At 49.9% G+C, this 23,038-nt stretch overlaps 2 protein-coding genes across 2 annotated transcripts in view; both read left to right on the plus strand.

Annotated features, from left to right (window-relative positions):
* Positions 1–9,600, plus strand: part of KIAA1671 (KIAA1671 ortholog) — a 127,726-nt gene extending 118,126 nt beyond the window's left edge. The window contains exons 11-12 of the mRNA XM_060249843.1: positions 43–182; positions 8,508–9,600. Coding sequence (XP_060105826.1) covers positions 43–182; positions 8,508–8,592 — 225 coding nt within the window. The 3' untranslated portion in view covers positions 8,593–9,600. The remainder of the gene's footprint in view (positions 1–42; positions 183–8,507) is intronic.
* A 4,815-nt stretch (positions 9,601–14,415) lies between these two features.
* Positions 14,416–20,340, plus strand: LOC132579490 (beta-crystallin B3-like). The gene is made up of 5 exons (XM_060249891.1): positions 14,416–14,552; positions 17,050–17,165; positions 19,085–19,217; positions 19,470–19,612; positions 20,144–20,340. The coding sequence occupies exons 1-5, from the start codon at positions 14,478–14,480 to the stop codon at positions 20,307–20,309; spliced, it is 633 nt and encodes a 210-aa protein (XP_060105874.1). The 5' UTR covers positions 14,416–14,477; the 3' UTR covers positions 20,310–20,340.
* Positions 20,341–23,038: the final 2,698 nt, after the last annotated feature.

Below are 23,038 nucleotides of genomic sequence, written 5' to 3' on the forward strand. Positions count from 1 at the left end.
AAAGATTTACAGGGAGTTCTCCCCCCCCCCCGCCCCTTCCAGGTTCAGCTCCGGAGAAGACAGGAGCCGGAGGGAGCAGGGGACGTCAGTCCTGCACAGGCGTCCAGGTCTCCGAAGTCCGTGTACCAGCCAGGAGGCCCCGGGGTCAGAGTGCTGCCCGCCGGCACAGAGAAGGAGGAGAGGTGAGCGGGGGGTGGGGTGCCCGGGGCTGTGAGGAAGGGTCAGATCCTGTGCCAAGAACTGAGCCGGTCTGCAGAGTTCTGCATCTCCTGCTGTGTTGTGAGGGTTGTTTGTGCGTGAGAATCAGAGAAGAGGTTGTTGCCTCTCTGGCTTCTGCAGTTCGAGCAGGTTTCACTTTCAAGGTGACTTGGCATTTATTAAAATAAAAACAAGCCTGCCAAACTCCCGGTATCCTATTCTGTGATGTTGCAGAGTCCAATTTCTGGGAGCCTCCCCTCCCTTGGCAAAAGGTTCTTTGGCACCTTGAGCCCAGGGAAAAGACACCCCCCCACACACCACAAGCAGAACCACTCTCTGTTCCCTTGCAAAGAAGGCAAGTTTCTCTCTGTTCAGAAATCCTCACACTGGATGTTTTGAAACCAAAAGCGACCTTTCAAAGGCACAAAAGCCACCCCTCCCAAAGCACTGCAACTTCTCCCCCCCCCCCCTCCGGTCTTTTTCGCAATCTCAGTCTTTTGGTTGTTCCAGCCCCTTTTGGGAGCTTTGCTGCACGTTCCAAGGTGATCTGAGAGGGCCTAATAAACCTGATGATGTTGCACACAACCAAACATGCTGCCCTGCCCAATTCAGTGATGCAAAAAGTGGATACTCAGTATGGATAAGGAAGAACAGTAGAAACTGAGTAGCACAAATATATGTAATCTTAAAGACACAGTACCACACCAAAGCAGAATTTCCAGGATTTCCACAATGTCAATGCATGAAAAGTCTGTAATAGAAATATTCAATGTCCGCCGTTCCTTGACTTGAATCCAGGATCCATCAATGCAACAAGAAATATGTCCTCAATAGATAAGTCCACAATACTGGTTTCGGTCACACCTTTTTCAATTGTAGACTGTTACAGCAACAAATGCATCATGGCTTCCCCATCACAGGGGTGGCCAGTGGTAGCTCTCCAGTTGCTTTTTGCCTACAACTCCCATCAGCCCCCGCCAGCATGGCCAATGGCTGGGGCTGATGGGAGTTGTAGGCAAAAAACATCTGGAGAGCTACTGTTGGCCACCCCTGCCCTATCATAAAACAAAGACTCAGTGACAGTTAAAAACATAACACCATACTTAACAATCATAAAATAGTTACACAGGTTTGTACTAACACTCACCAACAGCGATAATTATTTGTAAATGGGGACACCGGTCCAAAAATTTGATCGACTCAGCCTGCTTACACTCGTCTCACTGGTACCGTCCCTTGCTATGGCTGGGTACTGACCTGACTCAAATACTACTTGTCTTACTGCTTCTGTTAATTACTTACAGCTGTTACAATTCATTTTAAAGAGATATCACAAATACTTACAACTCAATCAAGAGCATGCAACTCATTAACATCCAATACACATTTGCTTATTCACATAAGAAATTCATAGAAACATTGACCAATCTAAACTCTGATTTAAACCCATTGGCGCCATACTTTTTAATGTGTAAATCCAATGGCATTCACATTTTAGAAGATGTTTTTGTATATCCATTCTCACAAAAGGATGTGGATTAAATTTTTCAAGTACAACAAAAGAAAAGTCAGTAGGGGATGGCCCATATCCAGAAAATGTTGGCAGAGGAGAGCATCAGTTTTTTTTTTCATTTTTCAACGTGACTTATGCTCACAGATTCTGGTTCTCACAGCTCTAATGGAAAATCCGACATATAACTTGGAACAAGCACATTTTATTAAGTATATTATTCTTTTGCTACCACAAGATGTCCAGCTTGTTAATTTCTTTTTAAAGTAGAACCTTGAGCCCAGGGAAAAGACTCCCCCCACCCCCACCCAAGCAGAACCACTCTCTGTTCCCTTGCAAAGAAGGCAAGTTTCTCTCTGTTCAGAAATCCTCACACTGGATGTTTTGAAACCAAAAGCGACCTTTCAAAGGCATAAAAGCCCCCCCCCCCCCCCCGGCACTGCAACTTCTCCCCCCCCCCCCTCGTCTTTTTCGCAATCTCAGTCTTTTGATTGTTCCGGCCCCTTTTGGGAGCTTTGCTGCACGTTCCAAGGTGATCTGAGAGGGCCTAATAAACCTGATGATGTTGCACACAACCAAACATGCTGCCCTGCCCAATTCAGAGCACACTTGGTGTCCTGTGAGCATAAATCAGTTTATTAATTCATTAATTAAGGGAGAAACTGTGCAGAGGGATAAAGACCCTCAGGAGCCAACCGTTCTCTGAGGAATGCAGGAAGCACAGGTCGTTTTATACTTCAAATGACACCACCCAAAATTATACAAAGCAAACTTGGTTGGTTAATCAGATATAAATCTGTAGACTTGGAAACGCCCCGTTGGACATTCTACTGAACGGACACTCATGGCCCGAGATGGCTCAGCCCAAAGGACTTCGGCTTGCAAGTTCAAGATGTAACTTTTAAATTTAACAAAGCAGGAGTCAAGTTTCACCTTTAAGACCAACCAAGTTTTATTAAGAACATAAACTTTGGTGTGCTCTCTAAGCACACTTCATCTGACGAGGGGATCAGTTACCTGATCCCCTCGTCGGATGAAGTGTGCTTAGAGAGCACACGATAGCATACATTCTGAATAAAACTTGGTTGGTCTTAAAGGTGCCACTTGACTCCTGCTTTGTTCAGCTGCTTCAGACCAATGCGGCTGCCGCCCACCTGGATCTGTTTTTAAATTTAACTTTGCTTGCCGATTCTAGGTGGCACATTTCTTTGTCCTCTTCCTGCCTTTTTCTTGCCTCTTGAACTATCCTGTTCAATGTTTGTGGATATTTTTAGAAAAATTAATAAAAATGTGTATGAAAAAAACCCTATCCTGTTGCCAGGAGGCCTCCATTAGGCATGCTCCCTAGCAGCTCCTGTGGCAGGCAATGGGCCCCCCAGGCATGCTGGCGGCTGTCTTGTGTCGGGAAGCTGGTTTCAGCAATCCAAATCACCGGTAAACAATAATAATTTCACACTGTTTGTGTGTGCATGCGTTCTTATGTTTTAAAACAATTTTATTTAGTAACATATGGTAACAATATCTATTTCTTATATCATTAATAACTTCTTTTTATCTATCCCATATATTACTTTCTAACCACCCCTCCCCCATTACTTGACCCCCGCCGGTGTACTATACTTAAAATATTAGTATTAAAGGTACCCTTAATTAATAAGAACCAAAATTCATATCCTGCTCCCTCTTAGTCATTATCAAAAATTGCCCAATGTCCTTTTATTTTCCACTCTTTTTCTACATGTCTTCTAAACTTTTTCCACTCCATCTTAAAGACTTCTAAGTCATAGTCTCTTAAGTTCTTTTTAATTTGTCCATTTCACTCCATGGCGTAACTTTCACAATCCAATCCCATTTCTCTAGTATTTTTTCTTGCTTCCACAACTGCGCATACAATATCCTAGCAGCTGAAAGCAAGTACCAAATTATAGTTCTGTCTTCTTTTGGAAATGTTTCCATTTGTAATCCCAACAGAAAAGTCTCTGCAACTTTCTTAAATTCATATCCCAAGATCCTAGAAATTTCTTGTTGAATCATCTGCCAATACTTTTTTGCTCTTTCACAAGTCCACCACATATGGTAGAAAGAACCTTCATGTTTTTTACACTTCCAACATCTATCTGGCATCTTAATGTTCATTTTTGCCAACTTTTTAGGAGTCATATACCATCTATACATCATTTTAAAACAGTTCTCTTTAATACTGTGACATGTCGAAAGCTTAATAGAATTCTCCCACAAATATTCCCAAGTTTCCATCTGTATTTCTTTATTTACATTAATTGCCTACTTAATCATTTGAGACTTCACTATTTCATCTTCTGTAGACCATTTTAAAAGCAATTTATATAGTTTTGAAATTAATTTTTCATTATCTCCAAGCAGAACTTTTTCCATTTCTCTTTACTCTTTTCTTATTCCTTCAGTTTTAATATCATTTTCCACCAAGCTCTTTATTTGCTGCATTTGGAACCAATCATATTTATTATTCAACTCTTCAGCAGTTTTCAATTCTATTTTGCCATTTTGTATTTTTAATAGTTGATTATATGACAACCACTTTTCTTCACCCGTCTCAGCTGTTATTTTTATTACTTCTGCTGGCACTATCCATATTGGCTTTCTTTCATCCCCATATTTCTTATATTTCATCCAAGTATTTAACAAATTGTTTCTTATATAATGGTGAGGAAAAAAAACATCCATCTTTTTTTTCCATAATACATATAAGTGTGCCAGCTGAATTTATTTCCATGACCTTCCAGCGCTAAGAGTTTTTTATTTAACAGCATCACCCATTCTTTTATCCACACTAAACAAACTGCTTCATGATATAATTTTAAATCTGGTAGTTGAAATCCTCCTCTCTTTTGCATCTGTTAAGATTTTCATTTTAATCCTTGGTTTCTTCCCAGCCCACCCAAACTCTGAGATTTTTCTTTGCCATCTATTAAATTGTTTACTATCTTTCATAATTGGAATAGTTTGAAACAGATACATTATTTTTGGCAGAATATTCATTTTAATTGCAGCTATTCTGCCCAGCAATGACAAATTGTTTATTCCATTTTATCATATCTTCATCCATTTTACGCCATAGCTTCTCATAATTGTTTTTAAACAAATCAATATTCTTCATTGTTATCTCCACACCCAAATATTTTACCTTAGAGGTAACTTCACAACCCGTTAGTTTCTGCAGTTCCTTTTGTTTATATACTTGCATATTTTTACATAAAAGTTTTGATTTTTCTTTATTAATATAAAGTCCCGTCAGTTCTGCATATTCTTTTATTTTAGCTAGCAACAAAGGTGTTACTTGTGTAGGATTTTCATTTATAAACATTATATCATCTGCAAATGCTCTATTTATAAGTAAATCCTTTTACTTTTAATCCTTCTATTTCTTTGTCTTCTTGGATTTGCATCAATAAGATTTCAAGAGTCATTATAAACAACAGTATTGCTTTTATCATCCTTGTAAAGTTTTCCCCCAACTCCATTTTCTCCATTACTGCAAACATAAAGTCCCAATTTAAATTATCAAATGCTTTCTCCGCATCCGCAAAGAATAATGTTTCTTCCTTTTCTGGATGTCTTTCATAATATTCTACAATATTTACAACAATTCTAATATTATCTCTTATTTGCCTTTTGGGGAGAAACCCCACTTGATCACCTTTATAAAATTTGTCAGATGCTGTTTAAGCCGTTCTGCTAATATTCTTGTATATATTTTATAATCATTATTTAATAGTGAGATTGGGCTATAATTTTTTACATTCGTGACATCTTTATCTTCTTTTGGAATCAACGAAATAACAGCTTCCTTCCATGTATTTGGTATTTTCCCTTTTATTCTTATCATATTCATCAATTTCTGACGTTTCGGTATTAACTCCTCCTTGAAAGTTTTAAAAAATTTAGCTGTATATCCATCTGGCCCAGGTGCCTTTCCAATTTTCATTGTATTAATTGCTGCTTCAATTTCTATTTTTTCAATTGGATCATTCAAAACTTTTCCCATATTTTCTGATAAGGGTGCTATTTTAATGTTTTGTAAGTACTCCTCCATCTTTTCTTTCTTTATTTTAACACCCTTAAATAATTTGGCATAATATTTAAAAAATTCTCTTTTTATTCCTTCTTGATCTACCACCTCTCTTCCATCAACCACAATTTTATTAATAATTTTGCTTTCTCTCTTTTTCTTCAGTTGCCAGGCCAAATATTTTCCAGGTTTATTTGGCTCCCTTGAAAGATTTCTGTTGCAATCTTTTCAGATTTCATTCCAGTTCTTTATTTAACAAATGTCTTTTTCCCTGGCCTTTTTCACAGTTTCCCTTATTTTTCCTTTATTTCATTTTGAATGTCCAGCATCTGTTTTTCTTTTGCTTTCTTTTCTTTGTTATTCAAAGTAATCAATATTCCTCTCATTACTGCTTTATAAGCATCCCATCCCAAACACTTTAAAAGTTTATATAAACTTTAGCCTCCTTGCAATGGCCGCCAATGTTTTTCTATGCTATTATAGTCCTAGAGTAGGCTGTCTGCTTCAATGACTTCCCTTTTCCATCCAATGCTTCCTGCTTTACTTGCCACCAAATCCTGTTTTCGCTGGTAGAGAGATCTCACGATACTTGACGTATTTCCTGTGTTGACTGTGGGAGCTGCAGTTCTATGACAATGGAGCTTTTTCTCAAAACCCCAAGTAGACCAAACAATAAATTCCTTTCCACTTTTTAGCACTGTCCTTTAAATTCACAAAGTCCAAATTTTGCCCCATCTCTCCTGCTTCTTCCAAGCCTTCTAGATTTCAATTTCCCACCTTCTGATTTTATTTTGTTTAACTTTAATTAGTCCCGGAATGAAAGACAGCGATCTGTACCTTTTCTGTAGTTATCCAGATCAACACCGGTCTTGTGTAGCTTTAGATGTTTAGCAATATCAAAGAAGATTAGGATCCTGTCGAGCTTATGTCAAATGAATAACTCTGGAAACTTCTGTAGATTATGAAAATGCAACTCGTCTCTGTAGACCCCTCAAAGCCTCAAAGGAGCCCCCCCCCCCCCCCGGGACTCCCTTTTAGCCAAGGTAAATCTCCTCAAAGTTTTCTGTGCATATCTTGGACTAATCTCTGACTGAGAAAAGTAGGCAGTAGGCATTAGATTGCCTTCCACTCCCCCGAACAGAAGTTCCAGCCTGCTCCCCTTCTGAGAAGCAGTTCAGCTCAGCATTTTCCAACCTCGGAAGTCGTGTGTGCATGCGTTCTTGTTTAGTGCAATAGAAGACCAAATGAAGGAACACAAAATCACGAGCGGAACAACAAAGGACTCCACCCAACACTACACAGTTGCTTACTGCATAAGGGCTGTTGCCTTAACGAAATGTTGCAGTGACTGGTTGGGGGAGGGAATAACTCCTTGTGTTCCTTTATTTTGTCTTATATTGCACTAAACAAGAACACATGTACACACAAACAGTGTGAAATTATTATTGTTTACCGGTGATTTGCGCTGTAGATATTCTTTCCGTAGTCATCGGTACCAGCTATCTGTATGGTTTCAACAATCCAGCTGGAATTACACATGAAAAGGAACTCTAATACAGAGATGCTAGATGCCTAATCGGTATGTCTTCCATATTCTGGTGTGATTCTGAATGTAAAAGCCAGTTTGGTGTAGTGGTGAAGTACACGTACTCTTATTTGGGAGAACCGGGTTGGATTCCCCCCTCCTCCCCTTGCAGCTGCTGGAGTGGCCTTGGGTCAGCCATAGCTCTGGCAGAGGTTGTCCTTGGAGGGGCAGCTGCTGTGAGAGCCCTCTCAGCCCCGCCCACCTCACAGGGTGTCTGTTGTGGGGGAGAAGATATAGGAGATTATAAGCCGCTCTGAGACTGATTTAGAGAGAAGGGCGGGGTATAAATCTGCAGTCTTCTTCTAAAATATGATTTCTCGATGAGCCTTTGGGTTGCAAGTGCAAAGAAGTGACCGTGTCAGTGATGTCATGGAGTCAGGGGGTGTAAACGTCACATTGGTCAGAGAGGACGACAGGTGTGAAAAGCTTTGCTCCTGTGTGCAAGCTGAATGGCCTGTCTGTCTTCCTGTTCCCAGACGTAGTTAGCCATGCTAGTAAGCGAAGTTGTATTTCTTTTTATCCCAAGTACCTTTTCCTGATGTTTTTCTAGTAAACGTCATTTCTTTTGCTAAGCTTAAGCCTCGTCTCCAGTTATTGCCACTCCACCTCTCTGAATTCAGTCGTATTTCCCAACATGAGGCTTGGCTTTGGGATGACATTGGTTGGGGGGGGGGAGGAATAGAAGCAGGGCCACCAATGCGCCCATTCTGCTGGGCAGTGCCGCCAGGGGCTGTGCCTTTGTGCCTTGGTCTGGAGGGGAAGGCCTCCTTGACTGACCTGGGTTAGGGGGGCTGATTCTGGCCTGGGGAGTTCTTGAGAGTGGTGCCTGTGGAGGAGGAGGGGCCGTGCCGTAGAGTTTGCCCTCTCCAGTTGTCGTTCCCTCCAAGGGACCTCTCCTCTGTAGTTAGGAAATCACCTCTAATTCTGGACAACTCCCAGCCCTGCCCCCCCTCCAAGATTGGCAGTGTTGAGTCAGAGGGATGCCTCTTTCTCTCCACACACAACCCCCCCCCCCCGGAAAACCCCCCAGCTTTCCCAAATACATTTCCCGCCCCTTCTTCAAAGGGCAGTGCAAATCAATCACGGACCCCTGTGTTCCCCAGGGGATGGGAAAGCAAACCGCTCCCTTCCCTGGCATAGCTGAGCCCATCTTTTTGTGCTTCTAGACTGGAGGAGGCGTCTCCCTCTCCGCAGTGGCTGAAGGAGCTGAAGTCGAAGAAGAGGCAGAGCCAGTACGAGAACCAAGTGTGAGGAGGCGGTCTGGAGATGGTGGGGAGCCCACCTGAGGGGCAGCCACGCAAAGAACTCCAGACAATTCATGGCAGATCAGCCGTGGTAGTTAAATGGAAGGAACCTCCACATTTGGAGGCAGTCTACCTCTTGAGCGCCAGATCTGGGGGACGAAGGAAGGAAGGCCCCGCTTGCGGGTTTTCCAGAGGCCTCCCTGGCTTGCTTCCATGGGAAGGAGGACATTGGTGTGGGTGGGCCCTTAGCGTGATCCACCTTGCCCGCTTCTGACTCCAGCAAGCAAACCACTTCGGAAGGGAAGGCAAAGGAAGACACCACTCCTTTCCAGATGAGAAACAGGAGATGAGTCAGCTGGAGATCCTGGGAGCTGAGTCTCGAACGTGGCTCTCTTGGGCTCCTGGGGGTGGGGTGGTCCTCCAGAAGACACGTCTGCTTTGCTTCACCCCCACCCTCTCTGCCTCTCCCTCCTCAGCAGCTGGAAGGCCTTCCTTGCGGGGAAGACACTGACATGGTAACAGAAGCCTTAAGTTGCCCACAGCCTCTGGGCCTGCTGCTTCCAGCCTCAACCGCTCTGCGCTCAGTGCCTTCCCTTCTGGTGCAGGAAGCCTCTCCCCAGGAAGCCAACAGGAGGAAGAGCGAGAGCGGGAGATGAAGAGCTCTTCTTGGTCCCCCCAAGGCTGTGGGGTTGGGCCTCTGCAGGTGCTGCTGCTGCCGGGTGCCTGCAGGAGGCGCTATTGCACTGCGAAGCTATGGGGCCTGGGGTGGGTGCCCTTGAGAGCGCCGGCGGGGTCCAGGCCTTGCAAAAGAGAGCAGTGGAACGAACGGGTGATGTCTTGGAGTGGCCTTGTGGGACTGTGGGGTGGGTGGGGAGGAAACCAGGCTACGTTTACTGCCACATTGAAAAGGAAATTTTGACTGTTGGCTGTTTTTAACGTCTATTTTGGATTGGGTCAGGATAACGTGACTGGGAGGTCTGCTGCCCAGACCACGATAAAGTGATTTTTGTTTCCTCCGGCTCAAAGGAGATTTTGTTTTCCTTTCTGTGTTCTTGTGCGCATTGTGTCAGCACATGAGAGGTAATTGCTTTATGATGAGCTTCCCGGTCCTAGGAGGAGCAAAGCAATAATGTCAGAGAGCCCACATGAACTTAGCTGTAACTAATCAGTTTTCTTTTCTGCTCGGCCAGCAAAAGAAAGGAAGGGAGTGGAAATCTACTAGAGCAGTGATATCAGGGCCATCTTGCCAGGAACCTTCCTTCTGTACATAACAGGGTTTTCTTCCTTTTTGTTTACTCATTTAATTCTTGTTCCTGTGTTTCAAAAGTTCAAGAGCAGAAGCGTATTTTTTTCTCACCATCACTAACCCTGTGGAGGATGAACCTGAAGCAGTGCGCATGCACACGAGTGCTTTTACCCAGAGTTAAACTGGACTCAAACTTCATTCCTGTGGAAGAGGCAAAGAGAAGCTCCCAGCCTGCTGAGCCTGCTCTCTGTGGCCTCCTGGTGGTCTCTGGAGGCAGTTTCTGAGGATCTCTTGGAGAAATCCAGGCTTACTTGTTCTTAAAGATGTGTCCCAAAGTGGCAAAGGTGAACTTGCAGCTGCACAAAGGTCCCCGGTCCATTTTCTGTGGCTGGATCTCTGACCCCTTACCCCCCCCCCACTCTACTGGGAGTATCTTTGTTAGAACAAGTAACCAAGGAAGCGCTCCAGATGTTCTCAACCCCCCCCCCCCCCCCCCGGTGAGATTTCTCTGCACAAGAGAACCAAGCCCAGTTTTGTTTCCTTTCCTGATATCAGAAACCCCCCGCTTCCCTTTTCTGGAATGAAGGGCTGCATTCTGAAGGCTACACCGTTTAGTCTCCCCTATATGTTGGCAGAAATTTTATATTTTCCTATCTCAGAGCTTGGATGTTAGCAGTTGCTTCCATTGCACAGATGTCCCCCTCTCCAGCCTCCCTTCCTCCCCCCCCACAGTGGACTGCAGGACTCGTCCACCCCAAAACTTAGAGATGGAACTGAAGTCATCCAGTGGAGTGCTTGATTCCCTCCCCCCGACTCTGAGCCTCCGTGAAGCTTGTGCCAATCCGTGTGGAGGAAGAGGCTTCTTTCCCACTCAGCTGGTCGCTGGACTCTTCCTGCCCCTGCCCCCCCTCTTCTCTCACACCAGGGGAGGGTTTTCCTCAGTCACCCCCCTTGGGAAGCTGCTGCTCTGCTCCCCTGTGAGCCCTGCGGTGCTCTGGAGGGGGGGGGGGCTGAGTGGTTGCAGTCCATCCAGCACAGGTTTCCTCCTCCCTCCCCCCTCCCTCCCCTGAACCAGAACTTTTCCAAAGATGCCACCAATATTTTGTCGTCACCCCCCTCCCCCATATATTTTGTTCTGGGAACCAAGAATGTATTCCGAAGCATAGTGCTTTGTCCTTTTCACGCATGGCCCTCGCATGCACCCCCCCCCCCGGGTGTGCCTGATGTTGGGTCCTCTCTGCTGCTGGGCAGCCCCTTCTGCACTGGGAGGGAGGGGGCTGCTCCTCTGAAAGTTAAAGAGATGCTGCCGGTCAGCCCCTCCCTCTCTCCCTCCTTTCCACGGGCTGCCGCCTGTTCGCTCAGTGAGAGGGTCTCTTTGGCCCAGGATTGTGTGTGTGTGTGTGTGTGTGTGTGTGTGAGATGTCTATCAGTGTGGTGTGCCCTCATATGGACACCAAGATGTTCCTAAAGGTGTTGGCCACCTTTCCCTTCATTAGCTGGGGTGTGTGTGTAGGTGTCTGTATTCTTGCATTTTATTTTATGCGCCTGTGTGACTTCCCTCTTACCTGTAAAGTGTATGTCAGCAATTTTCCTCTGACCATACTGAGAACATCTAGCCATGCGTGCACACAACCGCCTCCCCTCCCCCCCGCGAGGTCCTTCTCGCTCTTGGCAGCAGCCCAGCGGGGGGGGGGGACGACACATTGTGTGCCTCCTGCAGGCCAGCAGCATCTCTTTACTGTGGGGGGGGTGGCTGTGAGGGGGAAGCTGGGCTGGGACTTCCCTGAGGAGCTGGGGGCTTGAGTCGGGGTCCGGGCAGGCCCCTCGGGCGATGTACACCCCGGTCCCTTCTGTGCGCTTGGGCAGGGCACTGAAATCCTATAGTTTTACTACAAAGAGATGTTTGAACTTTTAAGTATGATTAAAAACAGAATCTTCCGAAAGACACTGTTGAGTCTGTCTTCATTAAGAACATAAGAGAAGCCATGTTGAATCAGGCCAATGGCCCATCCAGTCCAGTACTCTGTGTCACACAGTGGCCAAAAAACCCCAAGTGCCATCAGGAGGTTCACAAGTGGGGCTAGAAGCCCTTCCGCTTTGCCCCCTCCCCAAGCACCAAGAAGACAGAGCATCACTGCCCCAGACAGTTCCAATAAAATGCTGTGACTAATAGCCACTGATGGACCTCTGCTCCATATTTTTATCCAATCCCCTCTTGAAGCTGGCTATGTTTGTAGCCGCCACCACCTCCTGTGACTATGGGCAGGTTCATCAAATCTCATAGAGTTGGAAAGGGTCATAGAGGTCATCTAGTCTAACCCCCTGCTCCATGCAGGATCAAACTAGAGCCGAGGTGACCAACGGTAGCTCTCCAGATGCTGGCTGGGGCTGATGGGAGTTGTAGGCAAAAAACGTCTGGAGAGCTACCGTTGGCCAGCGCTGAACTAGAGCACCCCTGACAAGCGCTTTCCCAGCTTTTGCTTAAAGACCTTGAATAAGGGGGAGCTCCCCACATCCTTAGGCAGCTGATTCCACTGTTGAATGCCTCTGACTATAGAAAAGCTTTTCCTGATATCTCACCAGTACCTCCCCGTCCTTAATTTAAACCCCTTATTGTGAGTCCTCTCCTCTGCTACCGATCGCTTAGAAAGCTTACAGAAAACATGCCCTTATTAGAAATAGTCTTCAGCTTCTTCAAAGGCAATCCTCACTTACAAGCAGATGTTGTGAGTAAATGTCACTTCCAAAGAAGGAATAAATCCATGCTTCAGACTCCATAGCCTTCCAGAAAAATGTTCAGTCCTTCCAAACATAATTGTATTCCACACAATGTAAGGGAGGCAACAGAAATCTCATAGTCAACCTGATGGTTCGTTTCCCCTTTGGCTTTGTCCGGATGGGCCCTTGATGTGCTGAAGCTGCCAGTTCACAGAAGCATCGGCTGCGCACACTCAAGCTAGTAGAGACTTTATCAGTTTCAACGGTTGAGGGCTGCTCTTCTAGGCTATAAAAACATGGGGTGTCCTGCTGGCCTGTGTGTGGAAGAAGAAGAAGACTGCAGACTTATACCCCGCCCTTCTCTCGGAATCAGAGACTCAGAGCAGCTCACAATCTCCTATGCCTTCCTCCCCCACAACAGATACCCTGTTGAGGTGGGTGGGGCTAAGAGAGCTCTGACAGAAGCTGCCCTTTCAAGGACAACTACAAGAGCTCTGGCTGACCCAAGGCCATTCCAGCAGCTGCAAGTGGAGGAGTGAGGAATCAAACCCGGTTCTCCCAGATAAGAGTCTGCACACTTCACCACTACACCAAGTTGGCTCTCATTGGCCACCTGGACATAGGCTACCTGAAAGAGAGGAGCTCCCCACTCGGTTGCAGCTTCAAAAAGCTTCCTTTTGCTTGCCTGCTTTCTTCCTTGACCAAAGCCACCAAGCAAGGGGTGTCCCCTAAGCAGACCTCTATGGCTCCACCCAGTTCCCCCCTGTGGAAAGAAACGGTCTCTGGAAGCAGAGTGGTGCTTCGGAGTAGTCTGCCAAGCCCAAGGCCAGCTTCTTTGCGCTCCAAGAGCCATGCCCTGGGCAGCAGCATCTCCCCAGAATGTGCCAGGATGGGGGGGGCGCGTTTGCCTGCATTGGGCCCTTGGCCAAACCCTTGGAAGAGCTGCTGACCCAGAAGTTTCATGAGGCTCAGGCAAGGAGCAGAGCCAACATGCAGACGGGCCGCCTCGCCGGCTGCTAATCTGCCCTCACTGCGGGCCGGAGAACCCGGCACAATGGCCCTGTATTGTGGCCTGAAGCCCTCGCGATTGAAGCGAAATGCAGCTTTGGGCGGAATGGGCAGCTGCTGCCTCAGCATCCCCCCCCCCCCCAAAGCCCAGCTGCAGGCGGAGAAGGCCCCATAAATAGCGCTGCCCATTTGCCTGGCCCGCCTGCCTGTCAGAGCATCCAGTCCAGTCCCAGAGGAGGAGGTAGGAAGGGGCCCAGCACCTGCAGCCCCCCCACCCCCCCAGCAACTTTAGCAAGGATCCTGCTGGATGAACTGAGCACTTCTGGGTGGTGAAATCTGTGGGCACCCTGCCCCACAAAAGGGAAAGGGAGAAGTTGAGGCTCCCCCCTTCCTGTGGCTGAGTCCTCATATTGCTGCCCCAGTGGTGGGTGGCCTGGCACTGGGGGGGGGGGCAGAGAAGTGCAATCTCCAAGGCTGCTGTATGTATTCACCCCATTGCATGGGGGGGGGGAGGGTGTGAACTGCAGAGAGAGCTCTGAGACCAGAGGGGGATACCAGAAGAGATGGAGGTGGAGGGGGGGCTTGAGGGTCACATGCGGCCATACATCGGCCTGCCCTCACTGCAAGAGGCATGGGGAGGGCTTCCGCTTCCTGGCCAAGAGAGTTCCCACCGTCTTCAGCCGCCCCAGCCCAGTCTGGCTCTTCTCTCTGGGCTCCGCTTCCCTCCTTGAACTCAGAGCTCCTCTTTGTGGGGCCCCCTTGCAGTCCGGATGCTCAAGAGGCGGCAGCCAAAGCCAGCTGCGCCCTCCGGCCTCCCGGGGAAGTGAGGCCCAAGAGCAGCCTGTGGCAGAGCAGGTGTTCCTCCTTGGAGGCCAAGCACTAACCACCTGGCATTTGTGGGGGGGAGGGATTCAGGCACCATGGCCGAACAGCAGAGCCCACCGGGGGAGACGGCGGCTGCCGAGAGCCCAGAAGAAGCGGGGCACAACTTCAAGGTAGGTCCTGAGCTGCCACCCTTGGCGGAGGCTTCGTGAGTCTCTCCCCTCCCTCCCTCACCCCTGTGCCACCACGTGCATGCCCCACACCACGAGCCCACAGGAGGCAGAGGAGCTGGGACAGGCGCACAGCCAGCTCTCCAGGAGGGGGCACTCCTGCCGCCTTCTCCCAAGCAGCTTTCCAAGAAACCTTTCCATGGAGGCCTGATGCTATGCGGTGAAAGGGAAAGCAGGGGGGGGTGTGTGTGTGCAACAGCCTGCGTCCTCTTGCAAAAGCACCTGACCTAACTTGACATTGGGATCTGCCCCAGGGGAGGGGACCGGTTGCCAGCCAGCAGGAAGGCTGCCGTTACTGGTTCCCACACCTCTTCCCATCGCTTTGGTCTTCACGATGCCTTGCTATGCTGAGTTTGTTGCAGCAGACATCGCTGAGTCTCGTCACGCCTTGAAGAGGAACAGTGGCTGCAATGAAGAATGTAAATTTAGATTTGCACTTGAGCACGGACAGAGTGCCAGATAGATTTCCATTAATCCTGATCATAGAACTCATTTGCACTAACCTGCCTTGCTCTACTGTTACCTTTAAAACTATTACCTTTAAAGTATTATCTTTGCAGAACTAGCCTTAAAGTGTATAGTGCCTTTTCCTATGGATTCTAGGCCCAAAGTCTGGGAAACAAAGAACAATGGGCCTCTGTTAGAGTCCTTGCTAAGGATAATAGATATGAAAGGAAGCGCACTGCATATCACAAAGCACATTTCTCTAGCAAGAGGACATCAAAGTTCTGTTAGCATCGTTTGATAAGGAAAGCTTTTCTCCCTGCCTCAAGGAAGGACCCCCTAGCCGGAAAGGAGCCGTCAGGCCCGCGCAGTCGAGATTGTACTTACTGACACGTTCTCTGGAGCCAAACCAGAAACTGTGTGAATGCTGGATGCCAGGAAGGCGGGAGGTTGGGAGCAGAGGACAAAGAATCCCCAAGGAATTTCCTCACCCTGGTAGAGACAGGTTTCCTTAAGCCTACGAGACGCCACGAGGATTTGTAACCAGTCAACTAGACCTGCTTTGTTGTCAGGAATTGTATAAATATGCTATGTTTTGTAAAGACGGGTTTGAGGAAAAACGCAGGAAGGATGGTGGTACAGAAAGGATATGGCTTTTTCCTCCTGCCACTGGTGGTAATAAAGGGATCTCTGGATCAACTCACTTGCAACTCTGGCTGTTGAGTCTCTTCAACTGGGCTGCAAGGACTCAGCTTTTGGCACAAATGGTGCCTGCAACGGTATTGAGGCCACTGCTTCTGTGAGCACAGAGCGACCCTGGGCAGCCACAGCACTGGGGAGCTCCCACAGGTGAACACACCTGAAGCTCCCACCAACAGCCCCTCCCCCCCCCGCTCTGGTCCCTCAGGGTCGGCCTTGTCCACTCCGACTGGCAGCCTCTCTTGGGGGTCTCCGGCTAAGAGGTCTTTCCCATCCCCTCCTGCCTGCCCTTTCACCTGGGGATTGAACCGGGGACTTTTCTGCCAGACTCCCACAGAGCCACAGCAGCCCCTCCCCAATTCCCAGGTCGCTCCTGGTCCTTCCTTTCTTTAGCTCAGCCATCGGAAGCTCCAGTTCGGCTGCCTTGCTACGTGAGATGGGGCAAAGCCTGCGCGGGTTTTTTGTTTAGATTCTTGCCACCAGCGAACCCTTCAAGGCTGTGTGTGGGTGGACAGCACTTGAAATCAATTAAGCACTTCATGACTAACATGGTTTTAAAAGCATCTCTTCTCCCCTCCCCGCCCGCCTCTGGCACAGAGCACACCCTGCCAAAGTGTACCCTTTACCCGTATGCCCCCCCCCCCCTGGAATTGTGCTTGCTGAATCAGGAGGCAAAGAGGACCCCACCCCCGGCTCTGAGTGGGCTTTCCAACTGGGCCTGGGGCTCCATCTCTGAGCTCCACACCCCCCCTCCGGCAAAAGCCTGGCCCTGCCTCTCCTGTGCAGACACCCCCACCCTGGGGAAGCTGCACTTCTCCCCGGGGGTCTCAGACTAAACTTCTATATTTGCCTGCAGCCTCAAGAGCTCAGACTAGAATTTGGGAGCTAAGCTGGGTCAGTCCTGGTTGCTTCTGGGATGGGAGATGACCCCCCACCCCCGGACGTCCAAGGAAGGCAATGGTGACCTCTGTACCCCCCTTGCTTGAAATCCCCCCAAGGGAGAACTTCATGGAGTCTCCAGAAGCTGGTTGTGATTTTATCTGGCAGATGCTGGAGGTTGTCCTGGAGACGATCTCTAAACAGAAGGACCAAGTAGGCCTCTTGGGCAGAGGGGAAGGCCCAAAGGCTGCCTGGTCTCATCTGGCCAGGCCAGCAGCTTGTTCTTGGGTGGAGGGGCCAGGCGGCAGCTGCGCATTCCCCCCCTCTCTCTCCCCGCCCTCCAGCCGCAGCTTGGTTTGGGGCTGCATTGCTGCTCTCAAGGCCCCACTGGAGCTCTTCCTCCATTTTGCCCGTCTAGGTCACCCTCTTTGAGATGGAGAACTTCCAAGGCAGGAGATGTGAACTGACAGCCGAGAGCCCCAATTTGACGGAGGAGCTGGAGAAAGTGAGCTCGATTCAGGTGGAGTCCGGCCCGTGAGTATTGATCTGGGGGGTGGGGGGTGGCGAGGCAAGAGACAATGGGGCCCAGCTGTCTGCTGTCTTGAGGACTAGGAACCCTGCTCTTCAAGTCTGAGTTGTCTTGGGTGACCTGGCAGGAGACACCAGCAGAGGGAGCCGAATGTGCCCTGGCCAGCTTTTTTGGCCCAACGCAAAGGCTTCTTCCGGCTGGCCCCCAGAGGTGCATTCAGCAGTTGGGGGAGCCTGTAGATGATACAGGCAGCCCTGTGGGAAGGGAGGTGCCATGAAAAGGCCATGCAACTGCAGTCCCCCTCTTGCGCCTAGATGTATATCTGAGAAGCGTGTGCCCTGCAGTGGAATCTTAATGGATAAAAGGAAGTACTACTTTACCCAAAGGGTGATTAATGTGGAATTCACTGCCACAGGAGGTGGTGGCGGCTGGAAGCATAGACAGCTTCAAGAGGGGATTGGATAAACATCTGGAGCAGAGGTCCATCAGTGGCTACTAGCCACAGAGTATAGATGGAACTCTTTATCTGGAGCAGTGATGCTCTGGATTCTGGGTGCTTGGGGGGGCAACAGTGGGAGGGCTTCTAGTCTCTTGGCCCCACTGGTGGACCTCCTGATGGCATCTGGGTTTTTTGGCCATTGTATGACACAGAGTGTTGGATTGGATGGGCCATTAGCCTGATCCAACATGGCTTCTCTTACGTTCTTCTGCCTACGGCAGTGATGCTCTGTATTCTTGGAGGTTGGGGAAGGGCAAGAGTGGGAGGGCTTCTAGTGTCCTGGCCCCAGTGATGGACCTCCTGATGGCACCTGGGTTTTTTTGGCCACTGTGTGACACAGAGTGTTGGATTGGATGGGCCATTGGCCTGATCCAACATGGCTTCTCTTATGTTCTTCTGCCGAGGACAGTGATGCTCTGTATCCTTGGTGCTTGGGATGAGGGGGAAAGAGTGGGAGGGCTTCTAGTGTCCTGGCCCCACTGATGGACCTCTTGATGGCAACTGGGGTTTTTTTGGCCACTGTGTGACACAGAGTGTTGGACTGGATGGGCCACTGGCTGATCCAACAGGGCTTCTCTTATGTTCTTATGTGACACAGAGTGTTGGGTTGGATGGGCCATTGGCCTGATCCAACATGGCTTCTCTTCTGTTCTTAATCTGCTGCCTGTATCAATGAAGGGAAGGGAGAGCGGATTGTTGCTGTGCTGAAGCCAAGCAAATCTCTCCCCACAAGAGGACACAGGATGTAAAAAGGGCCCTGCTGGATCAGACCTGGGAGGGCCCTTCTAGCCCCGCCTATCCTGTCTTCTGCAGTGACCACCCAGTTGCCTTGGAAGGGACTGCAAACGGAATGTCGAGGTGGAGGCCTTCCCCGGCTGTTGCTTCCTGGCCCTGGGATTCCAAGCTTGACTGCCTCTGCAGGTGGAGGTTCCCCTCAGTCACTATGACCTTCCCCCCATGAAATTGTAGAACCCCCTTTGAAAAGCATCTCTGCTTGTGGCCGCCACCACCTCCACTGAGGGGAATTCCGCAGTTTAATGATGGAGTAGAGTGGCAAAGCTGCAGCACTGCAGTCGGAGCCCTCTGCTCACGACCTGAGTTCGATCCCAGCGAAAGCTGGTTCAGGTAGCCGGCTGGAGGTTGACTCAGCCTTCCATCCTTCCGAGGTCGGTCAAAGGAGCACCCAGCTTGCTGGGGGGAAAGTGTAGATGACTGGGGAAGGCAATGGCAAACCACCCCGTAAAAAGTCTGCCGTGAAAACATGAAAGCAATGTCACCCCGGAGTCAGAAACGACTGGTGCTTGCACAGGAGACGACCTTTACCTTTTTTTTTTTAAGAAGTGTTTCCTTTCATCCTCCTTGAAGCTGTTTCCTGAGCACTTAGCTGAGGGCCTCCCAGTGACTCCGGCTTGTCTCCTCTGGCAGGTGGCTGGGCTTTGAGCGGCAGGCCTTCAGTGGGGAGCAGTTTGTGCTGGAGAAGGGGGACTACCCCCGCTGGGATTCCTGGTCCAACAGCCACAGCAACGACAGCCTCCTCTCCATCCGGCCCCTGCCCATTGTAAGTCCTGCGGGTCTCCCCATCCCCCCATCTCAGGGGCCAGGCTGGTTTCTGCAGGAGCCCTCTGGCACAGACGGCTCTGGCAGCCTTGGGCAAGGCATGCGCTCTCCGCCTTGGGCTGCCCTCTGCGAAATGCTGCCTTCTTGTAAATGCCGGGAGGCAGGATGACGCTTGTGAAGCGCAGTGTGCAAGAGGGGGCATCACAGAGCAGCTCTGCCCCCCACCCCTGGCACTTTTCTCTCCCCCCTGCAGGACGGCTCTGATCACAAGATCCACCTCTTTGAAAGCTCCGGCTACGGAGGGAGGAAGATGGAGATCGTGGAGGACGACGTCCCCAGCTTGTGGTCGCACGGCTTCCAGGACCGCGTGGCCAGCATCAAGGCACTGGATGGAATGTGAGCATGGGGGGGGGGGAGCCCTCGGTGCAGCCGCTTCCCCGGGACAGGCAGCCCCACAGTTGCTGGCCCCACACAGGCTTCCCCTCCCCCTGCCTGCTTTGCTCTGGAGCTGGGAGTGGGGGAGAGGCCAGGCTGTCCAGCGGGGCAGCAACAGCCTGCATGAGGTTTGCCTGTGGGCCTGTCCCGCCTCCTCTGAGGCTGCCCAGTGTAGCCAAGCTGGCCAGGAGCAAGGAGGGATGCAGCCCAGGGTGGGGGTTCCACGTGCAGTGAGGGAGAAAGAGGAAGGGGGGCTTCAATCCCAGTCTTCAGAACCCAGGACCAGCGTCCCCGTTTGCACGCTGCAAGCAGGAGTAGCAGAGGATAGGATGGACACGTCCTGCTTCTTCCGGCGCTCCCTGTTGCTGGAGGAGCCTTCGGGGTCTTGCCTGGGCGAGGCATTTCGGGGCTGGGGGGGGCGTGGCGGCGAGGGCTCTCCAGCTGCAGTGACTGACCCGGGTCCCTCTCGCCTCTGTCTCTCCGGCTGCACAGATGGGTGGGCTACGAATACCCCGGGTACCGTGGCCGGCAGTACGTCTTTGAGAAGGGGGAATACCGGCACTGGAACGAGTGGGACGCCAGCCAGCCCCTGATCCAGTCCGTGCGGCGCGTCCGGGACCAGCAGTGGCACAGGCGGGGCTGCTTTGAGGGCAGCTAAGCGGGCAGTGCCTGACGGGGCCAAGGAGGAGCAGAAGAAGACACCCCCCATTCCCACCCCTGCCGAGGGACATGCCTAAACGGTGCTGTGAGACCCTCAATAAAGGTCGCAGACACTCCACTGTCCGGCTGTGGTCTTCCTGTTTCGCTGCTTGCAAGAGACCCCTTTGGGGTGTGGGGGCCTCTGCTCACCACAGGCCGTGCTGGATCTCACCCAGGGGGAGGGAAGAGCCCCTTCTTGCCTGGGTTTGCTCACTCTCGGAGCAGTCTCTGGCAAACCACTTCCCTCTACCCAGCACTTCCTTGCTTTTGGGGGGCAACCTTCTCTCCCCCCCCCCCCCGCCCTGACTGTTGCGTTTTCTTAGGGCCCTAGGAACACACACAAGGGAGTGACTGCTGCGGGGTGGGCTGCTCCAGTTTAAATTCACCTGGGGGGGTGGGGGCATGCCTAATTGGGGAGATCCCCACAGGGCTTGGTGGGTGCCCGGCCTCGCCTTTGAACCCTGCTCTCATTTCCAGGGCTCAGCCGTGGCTGGGTGGGCCAGGATCCGGTCGGCCTTTCTGTGCTCTGGCAGGTGTGTAGGGGACTCTCTCCTGAACAGGGCCTGGTTCCACCACCTGGGAGTGGCCCCTGTTGCCCCAGCCCATCAGCAACACCCCCTTTCTCAATGAACTCCTCCAGCTGGGGAGCATCAGCTAGAGCTGAGTTTGCTCGGGTTTGAAGAGGGGGGGGGCTGTTGAATGTCCCCCAAGGAGACTGGTCCAGAAAGGGGTGATGGAAGGAGGAAAGGGGCCTTGGGGATGCAGGGGCCCCCCTGGTCTTTGCCCCCTCCCTTCTAAGCAGACTCAGGGAAGGGGAGAGGATTCAGACTGGGTGGGGTGGGGGAGAGGTCAGCCCTCCCTTCTCTTTTCACAGTCTCCACTGATGGAGAAGAACATTTGCCTCAGGGCAGACAGCAACCCCCCCACACACACACCAAGCCTGAGTGCAAGAAAAGAAAAGCTTGTGGTATGTGGGGCAAACTAGCCCCCTCCATGCCCCACCCCTTGGCCTGAATTGCTGGGGGAGGGCTGCTATTTAAAAGCCCCAAATGGAGGGAGATGGGTTCTTTGAGAGAATGGCTTTGCGGCTGGGTCCTTCACCAGACTGGGGGAAGGGGGGGGGGTGAGTGCACAAACTTCCATGGAATGTCAGGAGCATCTGGCTTCTTCCACTGGAGCAGAGAACAATCAGACCAGAGTTGCTGTCTGCAGCTGGAGGGGCAAAGTACACTGGGCAATTAGCCAGATAAGCCCAAGTATCCCACCTCTCTGCTATTAATGCCACAAAAGAGTGAGAACATTGGAGAGAAACTCCACTGGGGCATGGAGGTTGGGGTGCACACAACATCACCAATGCCTTGAATTCCCGGAGGGGGGTTGGGTCTTTTCAAGATGAACAAGATAGGAGTCAATTGCACCTTTAAGACCAACTTAGTTTTATTCAGAACGCAAGCTTTCGTGTGCATGCAAACTTCTTCAGACGAGGAATGAAGTACAGTAAGCAGAGCCACATAGAGCTGGTGGGGTTTGGAATGCTGAGTGGTACAAAGTTAAAATCCAATAGCAGAATAGTAAAATTAACAAATTCAAAAAACCTTTGAACATATGAACATATGAAGTTGCCTTATACTGAATCAGATCTTTGGTCCATCAAAGTCAGTATTGTTTTCTCAGACTGGCAGCGGCTCTCCAGGGTCTCAAGCTGAGGTTTTTCACACCTATTTGCCTGGACCCTTTTTTGGAGATGCCAGGGATTGAACCTGGGACCTTCTGCTTCCCAAGCAGATGCTCTACCACTAAGCCACCGTCCCTTCCCCCTAAATCTTTGATCTGGGTTGAATTAGCGTGGGAAACTTCAGACCAACACGGCTGTCTATTTGGATCTGTTTTCAAGATGAGTTTGGAGTGATTTGGTCACAACCCGCTTTTCCCTCTGTCCTGTTAAGAAGCACTGTTGTAAGAACATAAGAACATAAGTGAAGCCATGTTGGATCAGGCCAATGGCCCATCCAGTCCACCACTCTGTATCACACAGGGGCCAAAAATTTATATTTATATATACATATATATACACACTGCGGCTAATGGCCACTGATGGACCTCTGCTCCATATTTTTATCTAACCCCCTCTTGAAGCTGGCTATGCTTGTAGCTGCCACCACCTCCTGTGGCAGTGAATTCCACATGTTAATCACCCTTTGGGTGAAGAAGGACTTCCTTTTATCCATTCTAACCTGACTGCTCAGCAATTTCACTGAATGCCCACAAGTTCTTGTATTGTGAGAAAGGGAGAAAAGTACTTCTTTCTCTACCTTCTCCATCCCATGCATAATCTTGTAAACCTCTATCATGTCATCCCGCAGTCGACATTTCTCCAAGCTAAAGAGCCCCAAGCGTTTTAACCTTTCTTCATAGGGAAAGTATTCCAAACCTGTAATCATTCTAGCTGCCCTTTTCTGCACTTTTTCCAATGCTATAATATCCTTTTTGAGGTGTGGTGACCAGAATTGCACACAGTACTCCAAATGAGACCGCACCATCGATTTATACAGGGGCATTATGATACTGGCTGATTTGTTTTCAATTCCCTTCCTAATAATTCCCAGCATGGCGTTGGCCTTTTTTATTGCAAACGCACACTGTCTCGACATTTTCAGTGAGTTATCTACCACGACCCCAAATCTCTCT

The sequence above is a fragment of the Heteronotia binoei genome, chromosome 11 (genome assembly GCF_032191835.1).
Source record: "Heteronotia binoei isolate CCM8104 ecotype False Entrance Well chromosome 11, APGP_CSIRO_Hbin_v1, whole genome shotgun sequence".
Lineage (NCBI taxonomy): Eukaryota > Metazoa > Chordata > Lepidosauria > Squamata > Gekkonidae > Heteronotia > Heteronotia binoei.